The 25,082-nt window shown below is 36.2% G+C and overlaps 1 protein-coding gene across 1 annotated transcript; it reads right to left on the reverse strand.

The window, feature by feature from the left end:
• Positions 1-7,840: 7,840 nt before the first annotated feature.
• On the reverse strand, positions 7,841-10,008 carry LOC131604489 (uncharacterized). Its single transcript, XM_058876925.1, has 2 exons — positions 9,785-10,008; positions 7,841-8,231 (listed from the first exon to the last, which is right to left on the reverse strand). The coding sequence occupies exons 1-2, from the start codon at positions 10,006-10,008 to the stop codon at positions 7,841-7,843; spliced, it is 615 nt and encodes a 204-aa protein (XP_058732908.1).
• Between the last annotated feature and the right edge of the window lie 15,074 nt (positions 10,009-25,082).

Consider the following 25,082-nt stretch of genomic DNA (forward strand, 5'->3'; position numbering starts at 1 on the left):
ACGACTCTTTTATCCATGAGGTTCGAGTTTTAGGGGTAGGTTCCCAGAGAGATCAGCTAAATACCAAGTCCAGCCCTCAACAAGGTCAAGCCTCGTATCAGACATTTCCGGATATTCAACCCACTCTGAGTGAAATTATAATAAGACTCGTAGGCGATGTAATTCCCTTCTGGTCTTAAATATAATTCCCACGCTTATGTTTAACAGCAATTTATATATCCCAAAAGAATGCGGTAAAAATAACAAATATTCTAATATTTAATTAAATTACGGCAAATAAATGAATTGATGTAAATAAATGAGATTGCAAGTAAATAAATAAATAAATAAAATTTAAATATTTATAATAAACCATAAACCCTAATCCGAAACCCTAAAAACGGCGGATTAGCCAAACCCTAAAAATTCGCCAAAACCTAAATGTTTGCCAAAAACCTAAACCCTGCCTAAACCTATAGGAGCATAATAATTCACCATTATTAGTTATTCCCCAGCAGAGTCGCCAGCTGTAGCAACCTGCCCTAAAAATAAAGACTTTTAGAGTCGCCACCTATTCTGAAGGGCGAATAGGAAACCCTACGCAGTTTAGAGATCGGGGTAAGATTATTATAATCAGGTTAAGGGAAGGTGTTAGGCACCCTTAACCCTTTCCTAAGGTTTGCATTCTAAAGTGAAGGTTTATGGCTAAATATTAAGGTTTAATAACTAAGGAAATGAACAGGGCAAAAATTGAGATTTGAACTGAATTGGGGTTTTGAGGAAGGGGACTCGCCTTGGTTATCCAAGTGCCTACGTATCTCCTTAGGGAGAATCAGAGTAAACGTAGTTCGAGCACAGGGTTGTACGCCTTTGAATTAGTATGAGGTTGTTTGAAGGCTTTTTGAATGGCCTATCGTAGTAGTTTTAGAAATTGTGATTTGAAAGGCATTTTGAATTGCCTGATTGAAAAGGATGAAAATCCGTAAGGATGAAAATCCGTAGTTTGATTTGAAGTGTTTGAGAATGTTTTAGATTTGGGCGTACAGCCCTGATTTGATATGGCACCGTTAGATGCGATGACCAATGGATTTGGTCAGTATAGCTAACGGATTAATGGGGCATTGCTGGTTACTCAGATCGATAGATTGATCGTCGCGGGCAGCAAATTAAATATATTTTAATTTTTATATATTTTTTATCTCTCGTCTAATGCGACTAATAGCTTTAGTCGGGTCGAGGAGAGAATTATTCAAGAATTAATTAAATTAATATTTTTACCCAAATGGTAATGGGATTGGGCAAACCCTAAATACTTATAACCTTTATAAGGTTTTTTGTGATTTTTATTATTAAAATTAATTAAATAATTAAATCGATATAATCGAAATAATTGGGAGGAAATCCTAAACCCTAGTCTAATCCTAATTTTATTATTTAACCCTAATTAACAAAATTAAAATATATGCATATTAATATATATAATTAAACAATTTGTATAAATAATATATGTAAAAAATATAAAGAAACCTGGTAATAATCTTGTGTGGTACACCTCTGAGACCCCATGGTGCACCTTCAGCCTTGCTTACATTAGATCTGGATTGTAGAGAGATCCGGTGGCATAGAACTGAGGATGTATGGTGGGATTCCCTGTATTTCATGCACTGGATCTTGTGAGAAAATGCTGCAAAAAATTAAATGGCCTCACTGGGGTTCGAACCCCCTTCTTCCAACACAACGCTTGTCGGTCTTTGCCATGTAAACCAGCACTATTAGTCAATATAAAAATTCCTTGATTAAAACAAATATCAGTATATATGGATAAGTGGGGAGAGTCAAACAATCCACGCGCTGGGCCCTAGTTGGTGTTGCATCAGCCAATCTCAGAGAGAGAGAGAGAGAGTCTGTTCGTTGACCCTCCAATCCTCTTCTTGCGCGCGCAGACAAAAATTTGAATGGACCAGTAGCCAGTTGCCATGCGTTTGGTCAAACGAGTCAGAAGAAACAAGGCCGTCGGAACAGTAATACGCCGTCGTCTTCTCCGACGAGTCACGATTCCAAATCCTGTGGAAACGAAATAAAACGCAAAAAGAATAACCCAGATCACCTATATTGGGCCCTGCGAGTTCCATGGTGGTGGTCTCGAGATCTAAAACGGCCCGTATCATGGAAACCGAATCATCTTTCTTCCTAGCCCTAACAATGGCACTTCCATGTCCGGTCACCAAAATTTGCGAGTGAATGGTCAAATTGACTCCAAAACACCATACAAACTCATTAGCGATGTTAGTTTTGATTGAAACGATCTTTAAGTAAGAAAACTAAGATCATGGTTTTTTTTTCAAAAGTATGAACATATATACAGCAACGTAAGATGCATGGGGCCCTGCAAGTGATGTTTCTTACCTGTACTTACCTCCAGAACGAGATTCAATCGTCAACTGGCTCTGAGGAAGTCTCCCCTAAGATCTCCAAAAATCCAAGTTTATGTGTAAACTTGAACTCATAAACCCTAGCCCCCCTAGGCCAATTTTTGTCCCCCCCTCCTCTTGTGATGTGTTCAACATATATATATGTGATAGGATTAGGGTTACAATCTTAAGAAATAATCAATCCATTAGTTGCATAAAAATTGAAAGAAGATTTTCTATCAAATCTTTCTAATTTTAAACCCCATGCTATTTTATGCATATTTCCATTTAATCTTGATCATTGGATTGAATTTGGATTGATTGAATATTTGGTACATGGATCATAAAATTTATCTTATTTAATCATGATTTTATTTTGATTTAATTTTATTTTGAATAAATAAAATCAAATATAAATAAAATAAAAATCATGAAATAAAATTCATATGATTAATGGGCCTTTCTTGAGCTTGGGAACACGTGGAGAATTGAAATTTATAGGTCCATTAGTCAAAATAATCAAACTTGCTCACTTTGCATCTTATGCATTTCCTCAAAATCGCCTAACTTGTACAACTTGTATCTTGCCCAATTTTTGACATATGAAAGTGTTCTTGGACTCTTTAGAAAGCTCAAAGAGTCTTCTAAACACTCTCTTTTGTTTCATCTCCATTGAAGTTTCCATGCTCAAGTTATGAGCTTTGACCTAAAAGATGTTTTTGTTGACCTTTTTTGAGGACCTGTAATCTTTTGCACCATATCTCCCAAATGAAGCATTTTTGGCCTTGGCTTGTGAGAGACAAAGTTGTAGAGAATCAAATTTCCTTCAAAATAGGCTTTGGTTGGGAAATTTTTTATGCTCCATGTGAAAGTTATGACCAGTCAAAGTTGAGTTGACTTTCTCCTTTAAAAAACCCTAATTTGAACCTTGTCTTTGTTCATTTCCGAGTTTTTATTAGTGGATCATGATCAACCTTTGATCAAATGATGGGTATAGCCTTACATACTTGATGTTGACCAAAAATCTTGATGTTTGACTGTATTTTGACTAAAGTTGACTTTTAGGTCAGTATAGTCGATTATCGATGATCTGAGCCATTGAGTGCGCAATCCTTGGAATAGAAGCTTGATAATTGACATAGAGATACCTTTAGACATATGAGACACCTTGAGATCCATTTGAGGCCTTCGAGATTCAAAATCTTTTGATAAATTGCAAACCCTAGTTTAGGAGGCCCTCGATTAGGAGAATGTTGACTGAATAAACCCTTGAGCCTTGAGCCCTTGAAGATGAAATGATATGGGCAAATTTTGGGGTATGACAATAGAGTTAACTCCTCTATGCTACTTACTTCAATATTCTTCTGGGAAGGTTCGACAAACACTTTTCACTTTCCTTGTGGGATGATGACTCCCACTCTCTTCGACGTGGCTTCTATCACAAGACTTTCGCCTTTGGGTGAAGTCTTCGACCCAACTCTCCCGACAGAAATGAACTTCAATTTTGAAAATGCCACCATCACTAAATATATGGAAGATCACCATGACAAGTCTACAGTCGAAGTCTATGACGAGGAGCACGTTGCTTTCCTTACTTACTGGCTTTCTTATTTTTTATTCTGTCCAGGATCTCTTCAAATAGCCAAAGCCTACATACCTATGGCTATTCAAATTCATGAAGGTCGAAAGATTTCATTAGGTAAGCTTTTACTTGCCTATCTTTATTATAATCTAGGTTTAGCTTCCCTAAGAATAAAACGCCTCCATGAAACCCCAAAACAATTGGCTCTGTCGGGCCCTTATTGGCTCTTACAACATTGGCTAAATGCCACCTTTGAATCACATATTGGTTATACCATCTCTCCAGCCATTATGGAAGTCACACATGACCGAAGAGTCGAGGGTATCAAACTTGCTTTACAGACCCCTCAAGGTGAGTCGAATAGACCAAACCTTTTAAAATATGTGAAGCTATTTTCTGAGTGTAAAACCTTTTTAGCATCTATGGCCCCTTTCTCTAGTCGATGCTTTGGGCCAAATTGGTTTTGGGCCATTTTTCCTGGCAATACCCCCACTCTTCGAGCTCAACTGAATGCCGTCTAGGCTGCTTTCCTAACTCCAACACTTTTATCACATCGCATTGAGTCGACTGGTAAGTGTTATGGATTTGTAAGCTACCAACCCAATTTGGTCTCTCGACAATTTGGCTTAAGCCAAATGTTACCAAAGAGTTTGTACACCCATGAGGCTGACATCTGCTGGTCTGGTCGACCATTCAGTTCTCGCAACCATGTTGACTGTTTAAAATTTCACAACAAACAATCTTTAGAACTTCCCACCTTCACTTTCCAAAATTCTTACTTCACTACCAAAGAGTTCGATGACTGGTGGTCTGCTTATTACAATTTGTATGACAAAGATTTTTTCATCAAGAAGTTAAACACTGCCTTCGACAAGCTGGAGGATCAACTATGCATAAGTAAGCATTTCATCTTTCAATTTAATTTTTATTAAATACCCACAATGTCATAACTTGTTTCTTCAGATCTTTTAGGCAATGATCCTGGTAATCAAGTCGAAGAGCTTGTTGCCAAACAGGATCGAAAACGTCCCAACACATCGAACACCACTACTACCAAAAGAACCAAAGTTGTAAGAAAGGTACTATTCGACCTTTACCTCTTTAATAAATGTATTAATTTTTTAACATATTAATCAATTTATTTTTCTTTAGTTGGTAGTGAATGATGATTCAGAAGAAGAGACTACCTCTCCTCCAGACCAAGGTGGTGAAATCTTCTCACGACCTCCCCTTCCGACCCCAGCCAAGAAGCAGAAAATCATAAAAAAGATTCCTAAGGTTGTTGTTCAAACACAACCAAAGCCAACCTCATCTCAAATTCCTCCTAAGGTAATTTTAATATTGACTTCTGATACACCTCTTATCTATTATCAATTATCATGTTCTAATATGTCTTTTCTTAGCAATCTGCACCGACTGTCACTCTTACTCAAGAAAAGATTGTCGAAGCTACTCCTGAATCTTCTGGTCTTCCTAGTCCTCAAAGGACTGATGCTTTTGGAAGTACCACTGATTCGACTAATACTCCTGGGCAAACTGGGCAAAACACAAAAGTGACTCCTCCCCCAAATCCCGACAAAGACGAATCTCACCCAATAGCTGAAACTGCTGATCCCCCGACAACACTTTGGCTTCTCAATCAAATATGCAACAGCATATTGTTGAAGAAAATAATTCCAACAGTTCTCTCAGCCAAGAGGAAATTCTGAATTTGAAGAAAACAAATCCTGCAGAAGCTCTAATTCGACTTCAAAAGCTTAGGGCAAGTTCTCCTGATGACACCGTTCAATCGGCTGATCCTAACAATGAGATCGACGCCTCTATTGTTAGTGCAATTTGTCAGCTTCGAGATCACCTGAATGAACCTGAATTTCTCACTGTTCTTGAAAGATCTGATCATCTTGGTGGAGAAATTCGAAAAATATTGGATTTACTTGATAAGGCCTCCCTCCCAACCGCTGTTGCTCAATTTTTCTTTGATTTTGAAGCTTACTTCAACCAGATCTGGAGGGACCTTATTACCAAGAAGAACCATGATCACCAGATGAAGAATAAAGAACTTGAGATAAACAGGGAATGGGATTTTAGTGCAGCCTCGACCAAAAGAGTCGAAGAGCTTCAGGAAAAAGCTCAAAAATTTTCTGACAAGGAGAAGAAAATTGACAATAAAATTGCTGATTACAAGGCCCATATTGATGAACTCAACAAGAAGATTCAAGCTCTTGAACAAGAGAAAGTTACTTTGGCTCAGACTGAAGGGACTCCTTCTCCTGAAACCATTAACCAAGAAATTCTGAAAGGTCTTAACCATGGCGAAAGAGCTCTCAAATTGAAAGGTAGCATTCGACAACTCAGGCAAGGGTTGTCTCGACTTGATTCTAAGCTTGACTTTGAGTCAGCCAAACTGGCTTATTTCAGGAATAACTTTCCTTCTTTGTAATTTTCGGTTTTCGTCTCAGACCATTTACCTGCTTTGTAATGACTGGCCATATTTTTGGCCATTTTAATCTAATATTTTGGTTTTTATTCTATTATGCGAATTTTTTGAAGTGTAGGTTTATATATTTTTTTAAATATTTACCATTTATCCTAAAGATTCGACCGTCTGAATTCAATTCTTCGATCTCGTATGCGTTGTTTGAATAAACTTGCAAAATTTTAAATGGTCCTTCCCAATTTGGGGACCATTTACCCAGCAATTTATTTCTTTGATCCATGGGTAGAATAACCTTCAATACATAGTCATTTACCATGAAGGTTTTCTCTTTTACTTTTTTGTTATAAGCTTTCGCCACCTTTTGCTTTTGTTTAATCAATCTATCCAACGCTATCAATCGTTCTTCATCTAACTCCACTAATTCGTCCAACATCATACTCTAATACTCATCTATCGAAAGATTATTTTGTCGTTGAATTCTAGCCGACTGTAGATGAATTTCTGCAGGCAACACAGCGTCATGGCCAAAAGTTAAACGAAATGGAGTAGTATTTATTGCTTCTTTTGGTGAGGTTCGACAGGCCCAAAGGATTTGGTCGAGTGTCTGATGCCAGTTTTTTGGCTTCTTCCCCACATGCTTTTTTATCAAGTTTATAATAACCTTATTGGCTGCTTCAACTTGACCATTAGCTTGAGCATAATAAGGGGTTGATGTTAACAGTTTAAATCCTGTCTCTGCTGCAAAATCTTGCATCTTTCGACCAATAAATACTGATCCTTGATCAGTAGTAATAGTTTCTGGAATCCCATATCTGTAAATAATATGTTTCTGGATGAAACTAATCACTGCTTCTTGATCAGCATTAACCAATGGGATTGCTTCTATCCATTTAGTAAAATAATCTATTCCTACTAAGATGAACTTTTGTTGTTTAGACGAAGCAGGTCTAATTTCTCCTATTAAATCCAAAGCCCATCCTCGAAAAGGCCAGGGTTTAATTATAGTATGTAACTCACTAGCTGGAACATGTTGAATACTTGAAAATTTCTGACACTCTTGACACCCTTTTGCGTATTCAATACAATCCTTCAACATTGTTGGCCAATATAAACCTTGTCTAAACAATAACCACCTCATTTTATAGCCTGACTGATGGGCTCCACAAGCACCACTATGAACCTCTGATACTGCCAGGTAAGCTTCGGCTTCACTTAAACATTTTAACAATACACCTTCAGCCGTTTTCTTGTATAATTCATTTCCCAATATCACATAATTTAAACCTTTATACTTAATCTTTCGATCAGTTCCTCCGACTGGATTATTTAGGTATTGGACTAATGGACTTCTCCAATCAGAATCTGCCATATTGTCGATGGCAAAAATTTCCACAATATTCAAATTCATACCATTTTCATTAATTCTGTCTTCTACCCCCCAAGTTTTGGTATCGACAATTGGCCTGTCTTATCCAACACTTCATGGGTTTCCTTCTCTTTGACTTTGACCAACTCTTCCAATTTACCTTTGGAGACTTTATAGCTTGAAGCAATTTGTGCCAATTCATTTGCTACAAAGTTTTCAGCCCTTGGCACATGCATGATCTCGACATACTCAAATTTCTCCAACAAGCGCACAACCATAGCATAATAAACTATTAAATTTTCTTTGATGCACTTATACTCTTTTTTAATTTGTCGAATAATAAGCTCAGAATCGCCTCGGATTTCGACTCGCATTGCCCCCAAGTCTACTAGAGCTTTTAATCCAGTTATCAAAGCTTCGTATTCAACTTCATTATTGGAACACGCGCCGTTTATTCTATAGTGGAATTTAGTCGGAAGTCCTTGAGGAGAAATAATTAAATTGATCCATTTTTATGACTGGAACCATCAAAAAACAACTTCCAATTCAATTGATCGACCATATTTTCTAATAACTCGACTAGCCCATGTTCGACTATAAAGTCGGCCCCGATTTGTCCTTTCATAGCTTTTAAAGGAACATATGTTAAAGAAAATTCAGTTAATGCCAAAGCCCATTTACCAATTCGACTATGCAAAATTGGTTTAGACAACATATGCTTGATAATATCACAATGAGACGACACATACACATCAACAGGCTTTATATATTTCTTAAGTTTATTACATGAAAAGTACAAACATAAACATAATTTTTCAATATCATTGTACCTAGTCTCTGCATCGACTAAGGTTCGACTTAGATAATATATGGCTCTTTCGACGCCATTATCATCTTCTTGGGCTAACATACTCCCAATTGTCGAACCAGACGCAGCTATATACAACTTCATACTCTTCGTCCTATTTGGGGGTAACAAAATAGGAGGCTTGGTTAAATATGCCTTTATTTGGTCGAATGCCTGTTGATGTTCTTGCTCCCATTTGAATTAATCTTGATTCTTGAGCTTCACTAGCGGTGAAAATATCTTTTTTTTACCACTTAGATTTGAAATAAATCTCCTCAAGAAATTAATCTTCCCCAACAACGACTGGAGTTGTTTCTTCGTCTCTGGCGCTTTTAGCTCCAAGATTGCTTTCGTCTTGTTCTGGTTTATCTCAATACCTTTCTTGTGAACCACGAAACCTAAGAAATCCCCTGCATGTACACCAAAAGCACACTTTAAAGGATTCATTTTTAAACCATATTTCCTCATTCTTTCAAAGGACTGTCGAAGATGGTCTACATGACCATTCTCTGAGTTAGATTTTACCACAATATCATCAATATGAACCTGCATAAATTTGTCAATAAAATCATGAAACATAGAATTCATAGCCCTTTGGTACGTTGCCCCAGCATTTTTTAAACCAAAGGGCATCACAACCCATTCATAAGTACCTAAAGCACCTGGGCATCTAAACGCCGTCTTAGGCACATCCTCTTCAGCTATAAAAATTTGATTATAGCCTGAATAGCCATCTAACAAACTGAGATATTCAAATCCTGCTGCAAAATCGACTAACATCTCAGCTACAGGCATAGGATATTCGTCCTTAGGAGTAGCACTATTTAAATCTCTGAAATCTATGCATACACGAAGGGTGCCATTTTTCTTTATTACAGGCACTACGTTAGCTAACCATTCGACATACCTTGTAGTTCGAATGAACTTGCTTTTCAGCAACCTTTTGATTTCCACTTTAATTTTTTCCATAACCTCTGGTGCAAATCTTCTAGGAAGTTGTTTGATAGGTTTCTTTCCTGGGTTCAAAGGCAATTGATGTTCTACCACACTTCAACTTAAACCAGGCATTTCATTGTAATCCCATGCAAAACAATCTTTATATTGTTTCAAGAGTCGAACCAACTTGGTTTTTAAATCATTTCCAAGCTTCGCGCTCACATACGTAGGTCTTTTAGTGTCTCCATCACCCAAGTCAATTTCTTCAAGAGGATCTTGAGCTTGCATTCTTTTTACTGACCCTTCAGGATCCATTTCAAAACCCAAGGGTTCGTCATCATATATCCCATCAAATCTTTCGACTTGGTGATCGACCACTTGACTATTTTCATTTTTCACAATCATGGCTTCAACAGCCATACTTTCTTCCAATTCGGCTTCTAAAGCCATTTTTATTTTATTTTCGGCCAAATAAGCCGTTATTCGAGCCAGGTATTCCGACTCAGTAGTCATCATCCTTGACTCTGGTCCCCTGTTCAGGAGGACCTTCTTGATTCAATGGTTCATTAGGATCTTCTTTATTCCAAATGAAACCATAATTTGGGTCTAAGTTCAAATACTTAGACACACTTTCATCAGAAGAATACACCTCTTCTGCTTTGTAGCATGGGGCTACATTTGCTAGATGCTGGTCGAAATGTTTTCGACCATTCTCAGTTTTATAATAACTCTGACCAGCTTCAACATTTTCAACTATACCATCTGGCCTCCAAATGGCCACACGCTGATGCAAAGTAGAAGGAACTGCCCCTATGCCATGTATCCATTCTCGACTCAGTAGTAACTTAAAATTGGCTTGGGATGCAATCACCATAAAAATGGTTGGCCTGGTAGTCGAACCTACAGCCAATTTCACCTGAATTACTCCAAGTATTCCACTAGTTTTACCTTCATAATTAGACAGCACCATATTATGAGGCCTTAAATCTTTGTCAGATTTCCCTACTTTCTGAAGTGAGGAATAAGGCATTAAATTCACAGCAGCCCCACCATCAACAAACACTTTATTTATTGGAACACCATCTATCTTTGCCCTTATGAATAAAGGTTTCAAATGACACATCATTCCTCGACCTGGATTCTCAAACACAACCCTTTGATCTTCCACTACTCCTTTTCCCATTACATAATAGCAAACAGGTGTTTCTTCTACATTTTCATCTGGAAGAAAATCATCTTCATTTTTTGACACTTCAGATATTCTGTCGAACTCTGCTGGGAGCACTGACACAATTCCACAATCAATTAACAACTCATCTGACTCCACATCAAAGTTATCATCGACCTCTTCATCCGACAATGGGGAATACTCAGCTTCCTTCCCCGTACTGGGACTCGGAGTATCGTTATCGACCAACTCTTTGATGAGTTTCTTTCCCAAGATCATTCTTGCAGCAAGTCTCTCATTCGCCACTTTGGCCTGTTCTTCAGTCAATTTCCTATGAAAAGGCTTCGGCTAGTAATGAGAAAAACCTGCCTGCATCATCTTCGAACCTTCCTGCCCATTCTTATGGCTTCTCTGATAACGTCTCCATTGAGTTCTAGTCATGGGATTTTTGCCCTTATAGTTCGGAGATATGTAATCTTTCCTCCTCGACCCACTATCATTCCAGGAGCCTTCAGCATTTGTTCCGACACCTTGAATCTGCCATTCTGGACGTTTGCCTCCTCGGAAGTTAATAGGTTTCACCCACTTCTCTTCAGGTACATCTATCTTAGGTCGAAAAGTCTTTGGCTTCTCGAACAGCTTCCTGTAATTCTCATTCCTTCGACCACTGTCTTCTCCTGCATACATGAACTGACGATTCCTTCCTCGACGAGGGTCGAATCTCACTTTGTTTGCAGCATCAACATTAAAGACAGCATCACACCTTGGACATAACCCAACTTGAGAATTGTTATTGTGACATTTCTCAAGGAATTTCAGAAGGCTCTCTTTTGGTTCAGGATAAACCATGCTCAAGATTTTGCCATCAGTAGCAACATCTTTCTTTTCGCCGAAACCATCAGTAGTATCGACCATCATCACATCAGCAAGCTCAGTATAGTGGGCCTCTCCGACCAGCAAGGGATCAGCATCGACTTGCATTGATGACTTTGGTTTCTCGCCAAACTGTAGCCTTCCTTCTTTCAAAGCTTTTTGCACCAAATCCCTGAAAAGGACACATTGAGATGTCTTATGACCCAAGAAATTATGAAATTTACAAAATCCTCTCTTCTTCTTTTGTTCAAGAGGAGTATTTTTAAGTCCTGGGGGTACTATGATTTGCCCATCAATTACTAATAAATCAAATATTTCATCATATTTTGTTATATCAAACGTATATGTTTTATTAGCAAACTTTTCATTCTTGCTTTCGATCGGATTTTTATCTTTTGAGGGCTTTAGTAATTTACAAATATACGGCGGTCCTGGCTTTAATTCATCCACATTAACCTCACCTTCCTCGTATTTACTATCACTATCATAGTCGAACTCATTGGTAGTAACATAAGCTACCTTTTCTTTCTTATGATATTTACTAACCCTGGCATTTTCTGCCTTTAACCTTTCGACTTGACGTACCCTGTCTGCCAGTTGTGCCATATCCCTTAAATGTTGGGTATCTAATTTCTTCCTTATGGAATAATCTAACCCACCCGCAGCCATTTCGACTAACTCATGCTCAGGGATTTGTGTGAAACACCTAGCTTTCAGCAACCTAAAACAGTTTAGATAATCATTGATCGCTTATGTACCCTTTCGCCTTACTCCAGCTAACTCTTTCAAACTAATCTTCGACTTCCCCATATAAAACTGTTCATGAAACAATCGTTCTAACTGGTTCCACGAAAACAGAGATTGTGGAGGCAAGGTCGTAAACCAAGTAAAGGCATTCTTTGTTAAGGAACTTGGGAAATATTTCATTTTCAAATTCTCGTTGTTTGCTAATTCTCCGGCCTCTGTCTGAAACCTAGCAACATGTTCGACCGTTGATTCACCAGTCTAACCAGCAAATTTAGTAAATTTTGGGATTTTCCAACCCCTAGGCAATTCTGTTTGCCTTACGTATTCTGATAATGGGGAAACAAAATTAGGTCTATGTCACCCTTCATTTATCCCATTTTGAACTAGGATTTGTTCGACTACATTTGAAATATTATTGTGTCCCACATTAGCATCTTGTTGGACATTTCTAAGGACCTGATCAACATCTTGATGCCTTTGTACTACTCTAGGGATATTTTGTTCGATCTGTTCCCCGTTTCCCACGGTTTCGACTACCCTTACGTTCGACACTTGGGAAGTCGGACGGTTTGGCTGTGGGGGTGCCCCAAAGAAGTCTGCTATTCTGGCCATTTGTCCAGCCAATATTTCATAACTTTGGTTTGTATTATTTATCATGGGAGTAAAAATAGTCCCCATCTGTTGTGTAAGGGCATTCACCATTTCGTGGTTACTTTCGTCCATCTGTTGTCAGATTGACAACATCGACGTAGTACTTAGAGATGGCAATGTTTGGTTTATATAACCTATGACCATAGGTCGACCCCTTGGGTTTGACGATGTGCTTGTCGCCATCATACTATCGGAATATAATGAAGGGTTAGTGTATAAACCCTGCATCATCGACATAGGCATTCCGAATTGAGGGTTAAAACCTGGCGGAGGTATTACTCCTTGAAACGGCGATCTCACCGGGTTGAACGGTGACCGTACATTTGCTGGTGATGACACCAAGGTTGCTGCCGTCGATCCACCGGTGTTTGTCATCCTAATTGGGGACGCATTTGCAGCATTTTGTGACGTTGTTCCTGTCAGAACAACCCCTTGATTTCTAGAAGAGTTAGAATTATTAACATTAACTTCAGACATATTAGTTAATTGTCTACCACTTCTTAATATCATACATAACTAAACAACCAAATACAAAACAAATAGCAATTGACGTGTCCCACCAGGTGTGCCAATTTGTTTACCCAGAAATATGGTAAACAATCGCTAGTTTCCTTTTAAAGGTTACTTTTGCGGAATCAACTAGAATATTCCAGGACTAATTGCTTTTCTTTGTTGTTTGTATGAATTCAATTGGTACTAAATGCAGTAATAAAGTAACGTAAATGAATGCATTGAAAGTAACAAATAATTGCACTAAGTAGAGACTATAAATTGTAATAAATTCAGTAAATCAATACTGAAAGTAATGCATAAAACGATGATTGTATAAACTTAAATTGGTACGCATACATACATTCCAAAGTTGCACTCATTACTCATTTTGCACAGAGATTTGAGTTTTACTTGTGTTCTGTAGAAAATGCGGACCCTAAACTATTCATCTGAAACTTGCTTAAATAGTGAAAATAGAATAACTATTACTAACGGTCAACTAATTACTAGCCAACACGTGTCCTCGACATGCAGCACCTTCGTCTGTGAGACTTCCACGCGTCTTTTAGAAACTGCTGAAAACCGTCTGAAAAATGTCACCTTTGGCTTCTGGTGTCTTCCGAATTTAACTCTATACTTGGCAAAACCCCTAAGTTTTTTACACATTTTAGTCGAATGACCATGGTATCTACCCATTTTTAGTCGAAATGATCATGGCAATTATGGCCTTTTTAGTCGAACAGTCTTGACTAAAGGAACTTCTTAGTCAAACTGTTTTGACTTAGAATGTTTAATAATCTCATATATTTTAGATATTACTTACCATTATTAGCAAGTCGAAATCCTAAGGTAACAGAGTGTTATGTGAACTAATTGTGAATTATGTGTTAGTTATATGCTTAATTGATTTTATGTTGTTTTATTTGGGAATTATTAATAAATAATATAAGATAGTAAGTGTTGTTGATTATTGGGCCTAAGTCGGTATTAGTAAGTGAGGGGTGTTAGTTAGAGCCCATTAGTAATTTAAGATAGTAAGGGTTTAACTAAAACAAGGGTCTTAGAGTAAATAGAAATTAGAAGCTCATTTGGGGATTTTGGTGAAAGAAGAGAAGATAGGAGAGAAGAGGAGAATCTCAAGGTTGAAGATAGAGTTGGCTTCAATCCAAAACCTAAGGTAAGGGTGGGATTCTTTCATGCTAAAGGGATGTATGATGATGTTTTGGGTGAGGCTTTGATTGTATGTTGTTATCCATGATGGTGTGAGAAATTGAATAGGAATTGTTAGGGTTCATACTAGATTTCTATGAAATTGTGAATTTAAGTATGATTAATGATGTTTGTATGTGAACCCATGAGTAGAAACATGTTTAAGAACCTTATATGTGTGGTAATTTGCTTTCAATTGATGTGTAAATGGTGTGTGGGTTAATGAGTGTTGTATGAGGGGTTTAGGGAAGAAAAATGGTGATTTCTGAGTTTTCACGCAGCATGAGTCGACCTACACAGAAGCCTGGGTCGACCTGAGCAACCCAAAAAGGCAAAAAATCCACTTTCTTTCAGCATGCATCGACCCATGAAATTTGTGAGTCGATCTATAGAACCCTTTGCGTTGACTCATGGGTCGACCTGGGCTAACCCGAGGGGGTAGAAAGAATCCATGCGTCGACCTATGAATCCTTTGCGTCGACCCGCAGATTTCCATTCTTGGCAGATTTTTGTAAAGACCATAACTTTTGATCCGTAACTCCTTTTTAAGTGCCATTTGAACCTATGATTTAAAAACCTTTAGAAACTTTTTTGAAGCTTTATTTAAATGAATTTGTTTGATGTTGTGATTGTTGTGGTGAAGTGATGTATTGTTGCATGATGATGCAACATAGAGACGTGAATGTGAAGTGGTGAATTACTATAAAAGTAATGATGTTTAGTCGATGTTTGGACAATGTTGTCATACATCGTGAATATGTGTTTTGTGGATGTGTGTTATTGTGTCGCATCCATTGCATAAGTGTCCCTTAGCTTGAGAATGGCAACGACTATTAGCCTGAAGGATGGCAACGACTATTAACCTAAAAGATGACAGCGGCTATGGCCCAATGGCAATGATTGAGACAGGAGTTTTACTCCGAATGGTACCACATGCATTTGCATAAGTCGAGTCACATTTGAATTGCATTTGATGTTGTTTTGAACGTGTGTTTGATATGATGTGTATTGAACTCATAATTGTGAATAGAATATGTTGTCGTACTTGTTTATTGACATGGTTACCGTTTTATAAGGTGTTCGAATGATGTGAATTGTTGGTATCATGTTATGTGGTGAGAAGTGGTGATATATGTATGATATTTACTATGCTTTGAACATTATCACACGTTTCAATGTTACCCTTCTGTTTGAATGTTACCCTCCATCGGTAACGTGCAGGCAACAACGTGGAGTAGCCGTTTACCTATTAGCTCGAGTCGGTGTGTCTATGCTCTGATACGTGACATTCGGGGGACAATTAGCTTGTTTTGATTATGTCATGTTGTCTAGTTGTTTCGTTTCTATATTTGGATATTGTTGTCTCTCAGTGGATTATGTTGTTATGTCCTACAGAGATATTTTGGATATTTTTGAGTTGCCCATGTGTGGCATGCATGACTTGATTATTGTTGTTGATATTGTTCCGCTGCGATATTATGCACCATTTGGTGTGAAAGTTTAATGAAGTATGATTCCTCCATAGTATGTGTTATGTATCTATGATTATGAGCATGATTTGTGATTTGCTAAGTTGTTAATTTGTGACACCTCAAATATGATGCATGTTTTGAGATTTTTGAACTTTGATTTTCCGTGTTAATTGCGGGGTAGATTTGGGGTGTTACAATATGATCCCGTAAATTAGTATGGACTAATTCAAAATGACAAGCATACCTAGCCTTAGAAAATGGTGCATGCAATCTATGTGATTTGCCAAGACAACATGAATTGCAAAATTCAACATAAATTTTATTGCTCAAATGTAAATTACACAAATCAAGAATAATCTGGATGCATTTAAGATTTTCATGACCTAATATAGGAAATCAAATGGACATATTATTGGTGATTAAACTTGCATTATCAGATCTAAGAACAACACTAGTATTATTTACAACATGACACACATTTTGATATTTGTTGCCTAGTAGTTACCAAAATGTGTTACTATTTAGTATATTTTTTGGTAATTATTGATTCATTTTATTGCTTATTATTAATGGTTCCCCTTTGTTTTCGCATATATAATCGTATATTTAGTTTAGCGAACAAATAGTTCTTATCTGCTCGATATTGTCTAAAATTATAGGTTTTTTAATGATGGATGGGAGCTTGAGCTTTGAAAAAGTTTAGGAAGGATTTCAAGTTTGTTTTGAAGAAGATTTTCTAGGCTACAGGGAGCGCTTAGCGCGGTTAAAGTGCGGGTCTGGTGAAAAACAAGAGGTTCTGGCAGTAAGTTCCGCGCTTAGCCCGGTGGAAGGGCGCTTAGCGCGATTCAGGGCGGTTTGCTTCTCTGATAGGGTCGCGCTTAGCACGGATTATGGTGCTTAGCGTGGTCTGCGATATTTAGTTTTTCTATAAATAGAAGATTTCAGATATTTTGTGTGGTGAACCACTTTTGAGAGAGAACCAGAGCAATATACCACTGTAGCATTATAGAATCGAAGATCCGGAGCATCAATCGTCGAGAAATCATCGTTGATGCTTGATCATCTTTATCTCTTCCTTCTTTTGCAAGCTACCATGTCAATGGATAGCTAAATCACTTTTGTATCAAGACAAGATGTAATCTTCCTTTCATTTTGTATGTTTTTCTTATGAATATTGTGTATGAACAAGTTATGAATCAATATAGATGATATAGTTTGCTTATTCTTTGATTTCTATGGTTTAAATGTTTCTGAAATACAATGTTTATATCTTGACCTAACTTTATCATCTATCAAACATTAAGTCTAGACATGGAATTAGTGGTTGATATTCACTTTGTATCGGTTTATAAATGTTATTTGTGTTGTTCAATCGGTTGAGAAATCGTTGGTTGAACAATACGATAAAACTTGCTATAACGTTGCGGAAACAAACGGTATAAACGAACGATACATGACATTATTGATTGATAACGATTTCATATGCATGATTATAGGAAGACATACAATTTAGGTTTATGAAATCAAGTCTTGATACTTCTTTAAAACCTTAAAACTTTCCTAATTTTAATCTTTGCTACTAAAACTTGTGAATGAACTTTTACAAAAAAAATCCCAAAGTAACTCTAGCCCACGACACTATAAACTGTAGAACAACGGTAATATCTCATCAATCCCTGTGGAAATGATAATTAAAAAGTACTCCAATAGACTTTCAACATTGCCAATGAACTTGCTTGAATCTTCTAAATTTATATTGTAAAAGCAATACAACCCACTGTCATCAAGGAATCCTTCAAGGAGCACCAAGTTAGATGCTTGTTATTTGACCTAGAATTTTTCATAATGAAATTTAAAATACAAATTATTATCCTTGACAAATTTAGACACACAAATTGTATTTTTGGTAATGCTAGGAACATGAAGTAAGTTATCCAGATTAAACATAGAATTGGACATAAGTTTGAATCTAAACTTTGAGAAACCAACTGAGTTGATTGCTAAGTTATGACTATTACCAACTATAGATTTATTTGGACCTTTACAATAATGTTTATTTTGTAAATTAGAGGTGGAAGACGTAATATGATGGGAAGCACCTGAGTCTATAAACCAAGCTTAAGATTTATAGCATTGAGATACTTAGAGTTTATCTTGATGAGTCAAAAGAGTAGTTGCTTGTACAGAGGTAGAGGCTTGATTCTTCTGACTTCAAATAGAATTTGAAGGATCACTTAAAGATGGTGGCTGTTTCATAGGCTTTGATGGTGAAGGCTTAAAGAAATCTTTAGATATGTATTAACAATATATCACTAACTGGCCATATTGGGTGTATGGTTGACATGTTGGTCGAATACCTATTTTGTAGAATTGTCTTCCACCCTTCTACCACAATTAAAGAGTCCCCTACTATGAGATTATTTATAAGAGCTAGACGTTCTACCATTTAAACTAGAGTTATGACTTGTTATGATCTGATCAACATTAACAGTTGCACTAGAAGTTGACAGTCCTTGACGAAACTTGTCTACTCGGGCTTCTTGCAAATTCAATAGGGCTTCAGCTTGTTTAGAGTTGACAAATGGTTCTACTTTACCATAGATCATCAATATGAAAGGATTTTATTCTTCAGGTAGACCTTGAAGAATTGCATCTAGTCGGTTCCTTTAAGTGATATGATCCCAAATTACTAATTGTGAATCAATTATGGCTCTAATGCTAAAAACATACTCAGAGATCGAACAATTACCTTTCTTGCTGAATTTTAATTTCGATCTTAGTTTATGAACATGTGCTTTCATTTGTGAATTAAAATTCGTATGCACTTTTCCTTAAACTTCATAAACATACTTACATGAGATAACATGTATGGAAAAACAACTTCAAAAATCATTGACGAAAGCCAAATAAAAATTGTTTGATCTTGAACAATCCAAGTTCAAAATCTTTAGAAACAATATTAGCAATTATATTATTATCATTTTTGAACATGGGAGAGATGTGAGGATAGGCTACCACTTTGTTAAGTTTGTGAATAAGGCTAAAACCTTCTACTTGTTGATTTCCAAGTATGAAGTTGTTTTCTTGAAGCTTGATGGATAACTTCGATGCAAAGGTGTTGAAGAGCCTGAATTCACAAGTTGAAATGAAGTATCTTGAAATGATTGAGTCACACTTTCTGAATCTTAATAAGAACTTTCCAGATCTACAAATGAAGCTTTTATGAAGCTTTTGTAATACTTGAATTTCATATGAGGGAAAATGTGAAGAACATAGAAACAGAGCTTCTATGAAGTTTTGATATTCAATCAAGGATGATGAAGATGAAGATGAAGGGTGAAGAGACCCTTTTAAGTGTATGATACCATATTGAATGAACTAAGCATGATAGAGAAAACCAAGATAAGATCTTCTTGTAATTGATTAAATGAATTCATTATATTTCATGAGAAAGAATGGCTACTTATGAAGTTGGTTATGCTCTAACTAACTTTCCTAACCAAATTAATCAATTCTTACAAACTTTCCAAAAATATTTGTATTATTTTTAATTTCTCCAATAATAATTATAAGGCCATATTAAAAGATTTGTTTATCCTTAAATATAAAATTATTTACAAGTTTTTAAATATATTTATTATTCTTTTTAAAAATATATCCTTTATAGTGGGGAGGAAGAGGATTATCGAAATAGTGAGATGATCGCCTCCTAAAAACAATTTTGTTAAGGTTAATGTTGATGGTGCGTGTAGTAACAGGAATCTTGCTGGCCGCGGTGGTGTTATTTGTGATGAAAACGATAATTGGATATGCGGCTTCTCCAAATTCATAGGTAAATGCAGTGTTTTCTTGGCGGAGGTTTGGGGAGTCTTCGAGGCTCTCAAGCTTTCGTCTTCGAGAGGCGTTGCGAAAGTTATAGTCAATGTAGACTTCAAGAGAGTGATTGATGCCATCAAGTATAAAGGAAATAACGATCATTCTGATTTGGCTTTAATTTGGCAGATTCATTTGTTAATGTCTAAGTATGATGTTGTGGAACTTGAGCATGCCTTTAAGAAAACAAATAATATTGCAGATGATCTAGCAAAGGTCGGGAGGAAGATGAAGAATGGTCTCAAGTATTATGAGGAGGCTCTTGAGTTCATCAATAAGCATCTTCGAGAAGATTTGCTTGGTAGTTCCACCTCTAGGGTGGTAGTTTTGTAGTTTTCCTTTCTTTATTGGGCTTAGGCCCTCTCTCTTGAAAAAAAAACATATCCTTTATAAATACAACAATTTTATATTGAAATATAAATATCAATATTTAATTTATTAATACAAAAAATAATAATTTAGTATTCTGTCAGACTCAAAACGAACAATTTAGTTAACTATTTTACATTGATTTAAAAATATAAATAAAAGTTAGAGAATAATATTTTTTACTAAAATTAAAGATAAAAACTTTTCTATTCAACCTAAATAATTGAGTATTTTTTATTTTATTATATTTAATTATTTATTAAATAATATAAATTTGAATGTTTTCTATGCATTTTAACTTAAGGGTAACTCTACTCATTTTATTTTATTTTTTTTATGAATAACTTAATAAAATTATTTATTGTATTTTCTCATAATGTTTTAATGTTAGAATTTTTTAAAATAGGGTTAAATACACGTCACTCCCTGTAATGTTAGCGAGTTTTGATTTTAGCGTCTGGTAATTTTTTTTTAATCGCCCCCTTGCAATTTTTAGATTCCTTCAAATACCCTGCGACTATCGCATTGCAGCAAAGATTTTCTCTTACTACCTATATGGTATTTTCTTTTAATTTTTAATTATTTTGTAAATTCACGTGGAAATAATTACTTTTTTTGATTTTTTATAAAAAAAAATTCTAATTTTTTTTTTAATTTTTTTATAATTTTATTACTGATTTTATTATGAGTGGGGGCAACACGCACTGTAATATTAGGGAATTTTTATTTACCCCTCATAATAAAAGCAGTAACAAAAAAAGGTTTAAAATGTTTTTAAAAAAATTTGTTTTTAAAAAAAAAATAAAATCCATGTGAAATCATAAAAAAATTAAACGAAAATAAACGTGGACTGCCACGTAGACAACAAGAGAGAATCTTTGCTGCAATGTGGCAGTCAGAGAGTATTTGATAGAATCTGCATATTGAAAGGACGTGATGAGTGCGTGTGTGATATAGCGGTGAAATGTTTGGGTCTTGAGAGTGTGCCCTCTCAAAGTCTTAGGTTTACAAAGGTGGAATTGAAGTCGAAGCAATATTTAATTAAATACATATATTTTATTTTAAATATTTTATAAAATAATTATTACAAAAAAATTACATAATAAACAATAAACATGTATTCACACAATAAAAAATAAATTACATAAATTTTCATTAGAAGTTAGTAATTTTATAAACTCTCTCTTCAGTGTTGTGGTGTGTGTTTAATTCGGCCATGATCGTATAACCCCCAAAATTCAATTCACCAAAGCTTTTTATAATAAAGAAAAGTTAGAGAAACATTATAAGTGAAAATTATCAAATTAATATATAAATTACCCTCCAATATCCATCTACAACATATCAACTAGTCTCCTATTTTCTTATTTTTAAAATAACATAGGGTAGCATCAAGAATCATTTACATCAAATAAAGTTTTTTAATGAACCAGCCTCTAACTTTGCTCGAAAAAGTTTGAATACTAACATTTATGATTTATCATCAATTTCAGATAAGAATTTAATTGAAATACACAAATAATAAAAAAAATTATATTAATATTCGTTAAATTTTTATAATTATTTATCTTCTTCTTTAATCATATATAAAAGTATTTTTATAAATAATTTTGATGTATTGTTCGAATAAAATATTTTATACTAAAAATACACAACAATTTATTATTTTTTTGAAGAAGAAGAATTTTATCAGGTTCTTCAAAGACTTTCACAGTAATGTTGTTCTCTGTAAGTCCATCACTTCCTCTTTTCCGACTCTCATTCCAAAGAAAAGTATTCTGACAGGTTTAGACGATTACAGACTGATATGTCAAGTAGGTTGTTTGTATAAGGCTATTGCTAAGTTGTTGGCTCACAGGTTAAAGAACATCTTAGGGGTTCTCATCTCTCCTTGCTAGAGCGCTTTCGTTCTGGGGAGGCAGATGTTAGACGATGTTTTGATGGAGAACGAGCTCGTTGATTATGCTATCAAGGAGAAGAAAAAATGTCTTCTTTTAAAGTGGATTTCGAGAAAGCTTACGACAAAGTTAATTGGGTGTTCTTGAAATATTTGTTGAGAAGGACATGTTTCAATGAGATATGGTTGAAATGGATGAAGGCTACCGTCTTTTCCATTCTCATGTTTGTTTTGGTTACGGCAGCCTGACAAGGGAATTCGGTGTTGAGAAGGGATTGAGGCAGGGAGACCCGCTCTCTCCTTTTTTATTCGTTATTGTCGCGGAAGCTCTAGCGGGTTTAGTTAGGAAGGCTATCGAATTAGGAGATTTCTCCGGTATTAATGTGAAGGGAGGTTGTTCGGTGGACATTCTCTAATTTGCCGATGATACGTTACTCGTAGGGGATGAAACGTGGAAACACGTCTGGGTGCTTAAATATGTTCTTCGTGGTTTCGAGATTGTATCGGGATTAGGTGTTGTTCGGTTGGGGCATAACAGGTGGCCAGCAACAGTAGGCTTGATCTTCGATGAGGGATGAGAAAAAAAGGGGTTGTACCTGCAAGGCACTCCGATGCCAAAGTAAGAAAGAGAACAAATGATACAACAAAAGATATGAGAGTTTAGGCAAAGTTTGGATTGCCTTTCCCTCAAGAGGTAGAATGCTATTTATAGTGTTCTCCTTAGTGAAGGTTGGGTCACGCTATATTGGTGGGCCTGGACGTGATTTCCGGGCCCAAAATATAGGAGATAGTTGACTAGGTCTCTGACTAATCGAGAATAAAAAACTAGCCGTTGCCGGGGACGGAGGCCGGGCGTGTTCGGATATTCCTTAGTCGTGGTAGGTTTAGAGAGTATCCGTTCCCGGTAGGAAGGGGAGATTACCTTCTTCCGGTTCTCTGGATTGGGCGAATGATTATTGGGCCAATTCTTATTGAGTGAATTGGGAAAATCGGAACAACTGGGCTAGTCCAAAACAGGTGTTAATTTCAACAAGAGCAAGCTTATAGGAATCAATCATAGGAATCATTTTCTTCTTGCTGCCGCCAACTTTTTACGTTGTAGGATCGAGGAGAAAGTTTTCTCTTTTCTGGGCATCATGATTGGTTCAAATCCGAGGCGAATCTCTTCTTGGAGTCTGCTGATTTGGAAAATTAAGAGACGATTATCCTCTTGGACTCGTAGGACCCTTACTTTAGGAGGTAGAATCACTTTGCTTAAATCGGTTTTGTGCAGTTTGTTGGTTTTCCAACTCTCGTTTTATAGAGCCCCGATTGCCGTTTGTAAGGAGATCATCAAGATTAAAAACAAGTTTTTATGGAGGGACACAAAGGAGAGAAGAAGGATACATTGGGACTCCATTTGCCGTTTGATTGAAAAGGGGAGATTAGGGATAAAACGAATTGACTTATTCAATGTGGCTTTATTATTTAAATGGAAGTGGAGGATTTTGCAGAGTGATAATTCCTTGTGGTTCAATTTGTTGAAAGCTAGATATAGGAATTTAAACCTCGCTGTTTTGAATGGTAACAAAACTTGTTCTTCGTACGTAATACTAACGTCAACGTGGTGGAGTTATATTTGTATGTAAGGTAAAAAGGTGCAGGGAGATTTTTTTTGCAAAGAATTGTAGATATCCGTTAGGTAATGGCACTAATGTTCCTTTTTGGCATTCAAATTGGGATGGGAGAGGCCCCTTAAAGGAAGCGTTCCCGATTATTTACGATTATGTGGCGAATACAAAGTTGATGGCGGCAAAAGCGGGCTCATGGTGTAACGACAATTGGAATTGGAACGGAATTCGTGATTTTTTTGTTCGGCTGAGCTTGGAAGCTGGATCAGACTTGTTGCAGAATTCTGCTTTGCCTTGGCAGAAGCTCCAGTTCCTACAGCTGTTGAAGATTCTGTTCATTGGCCTCAAGACGAGGAGGCAAGGGATTCGGTTAAAATAGGATATGACGCTTTAGTTGAGTATTATCCTACTGAAGTGCCCGATATCCTCAGGGAGAAAGCCTTCGATTATTTGTGGAGGATTAACATTCCGTTAGAATAAAAGCGTTCGGATGGTAATGTTTTTGGAACCGCGTGGCTACTAAGGATCAACTTTCGCGTAGAGGTATGGATTTCAATTCAAATTTATTTTGTTTGCATTGTGGTTCGGTAGAGGAGTCGTTAGATCATCTTTTGGGGCTCTGCTTTGTGGCGAATTCTATTTGGAGGCAGATCGCTATTTAGGTTGATATTGATTTTTGCAACGAGAATCATGGTTGGCAGAAGAAGGTGATGAAATGACTAAACAACTTTGACAAAAAAATGATGAATTACAGCAAAATAAAGAGGAAGAGGTGAATAAAGGCTGATTTTAATTAAAAAATTAATTGAAATGCAATAATTATATAAATAAATTTTATATTGTCAATTAATTACAACAACTAAATAGTTTAAAACCTCTAATTTTGGTTTTAATTTCTTAAAATTGAATCATCATGATTCATTGAGAGTGCATAAAAATTAAGTTCTTTGATTAAAGATTTCTATATTTTTCATTCAAGAAGAAACCAGATAAAAAAAACCGTAAAACCGGTTCAAATAGTTGAATTGACCGGTCCAATCCCATTTTGAGTACCATGGAATAATACGTTCAAACATTAATTATAAGTTATAACTATCGCTTGACGTACGAAATTTGATGATTCAGTTGGAAAAGAGATTCATTTTCGGTTATTATGATGATGA

The sequence above is a fragment of the Vicia villosa genome, linkage group LG5 (assembly GCF_029867415.1).
Source record: "Vicia villosa cultivar HV-30 ecotype Madison, WI linkage group LG5, Vvil1.0, whole genome shotgun sequence".
NCBI classification, from domain to species: domain Eukaryota; kingdom Viridiplantae; phylum Streptophyta; class Magnoliopsida; order Fabales; family Fabaceae; genus Vicia; species Vicia villosa.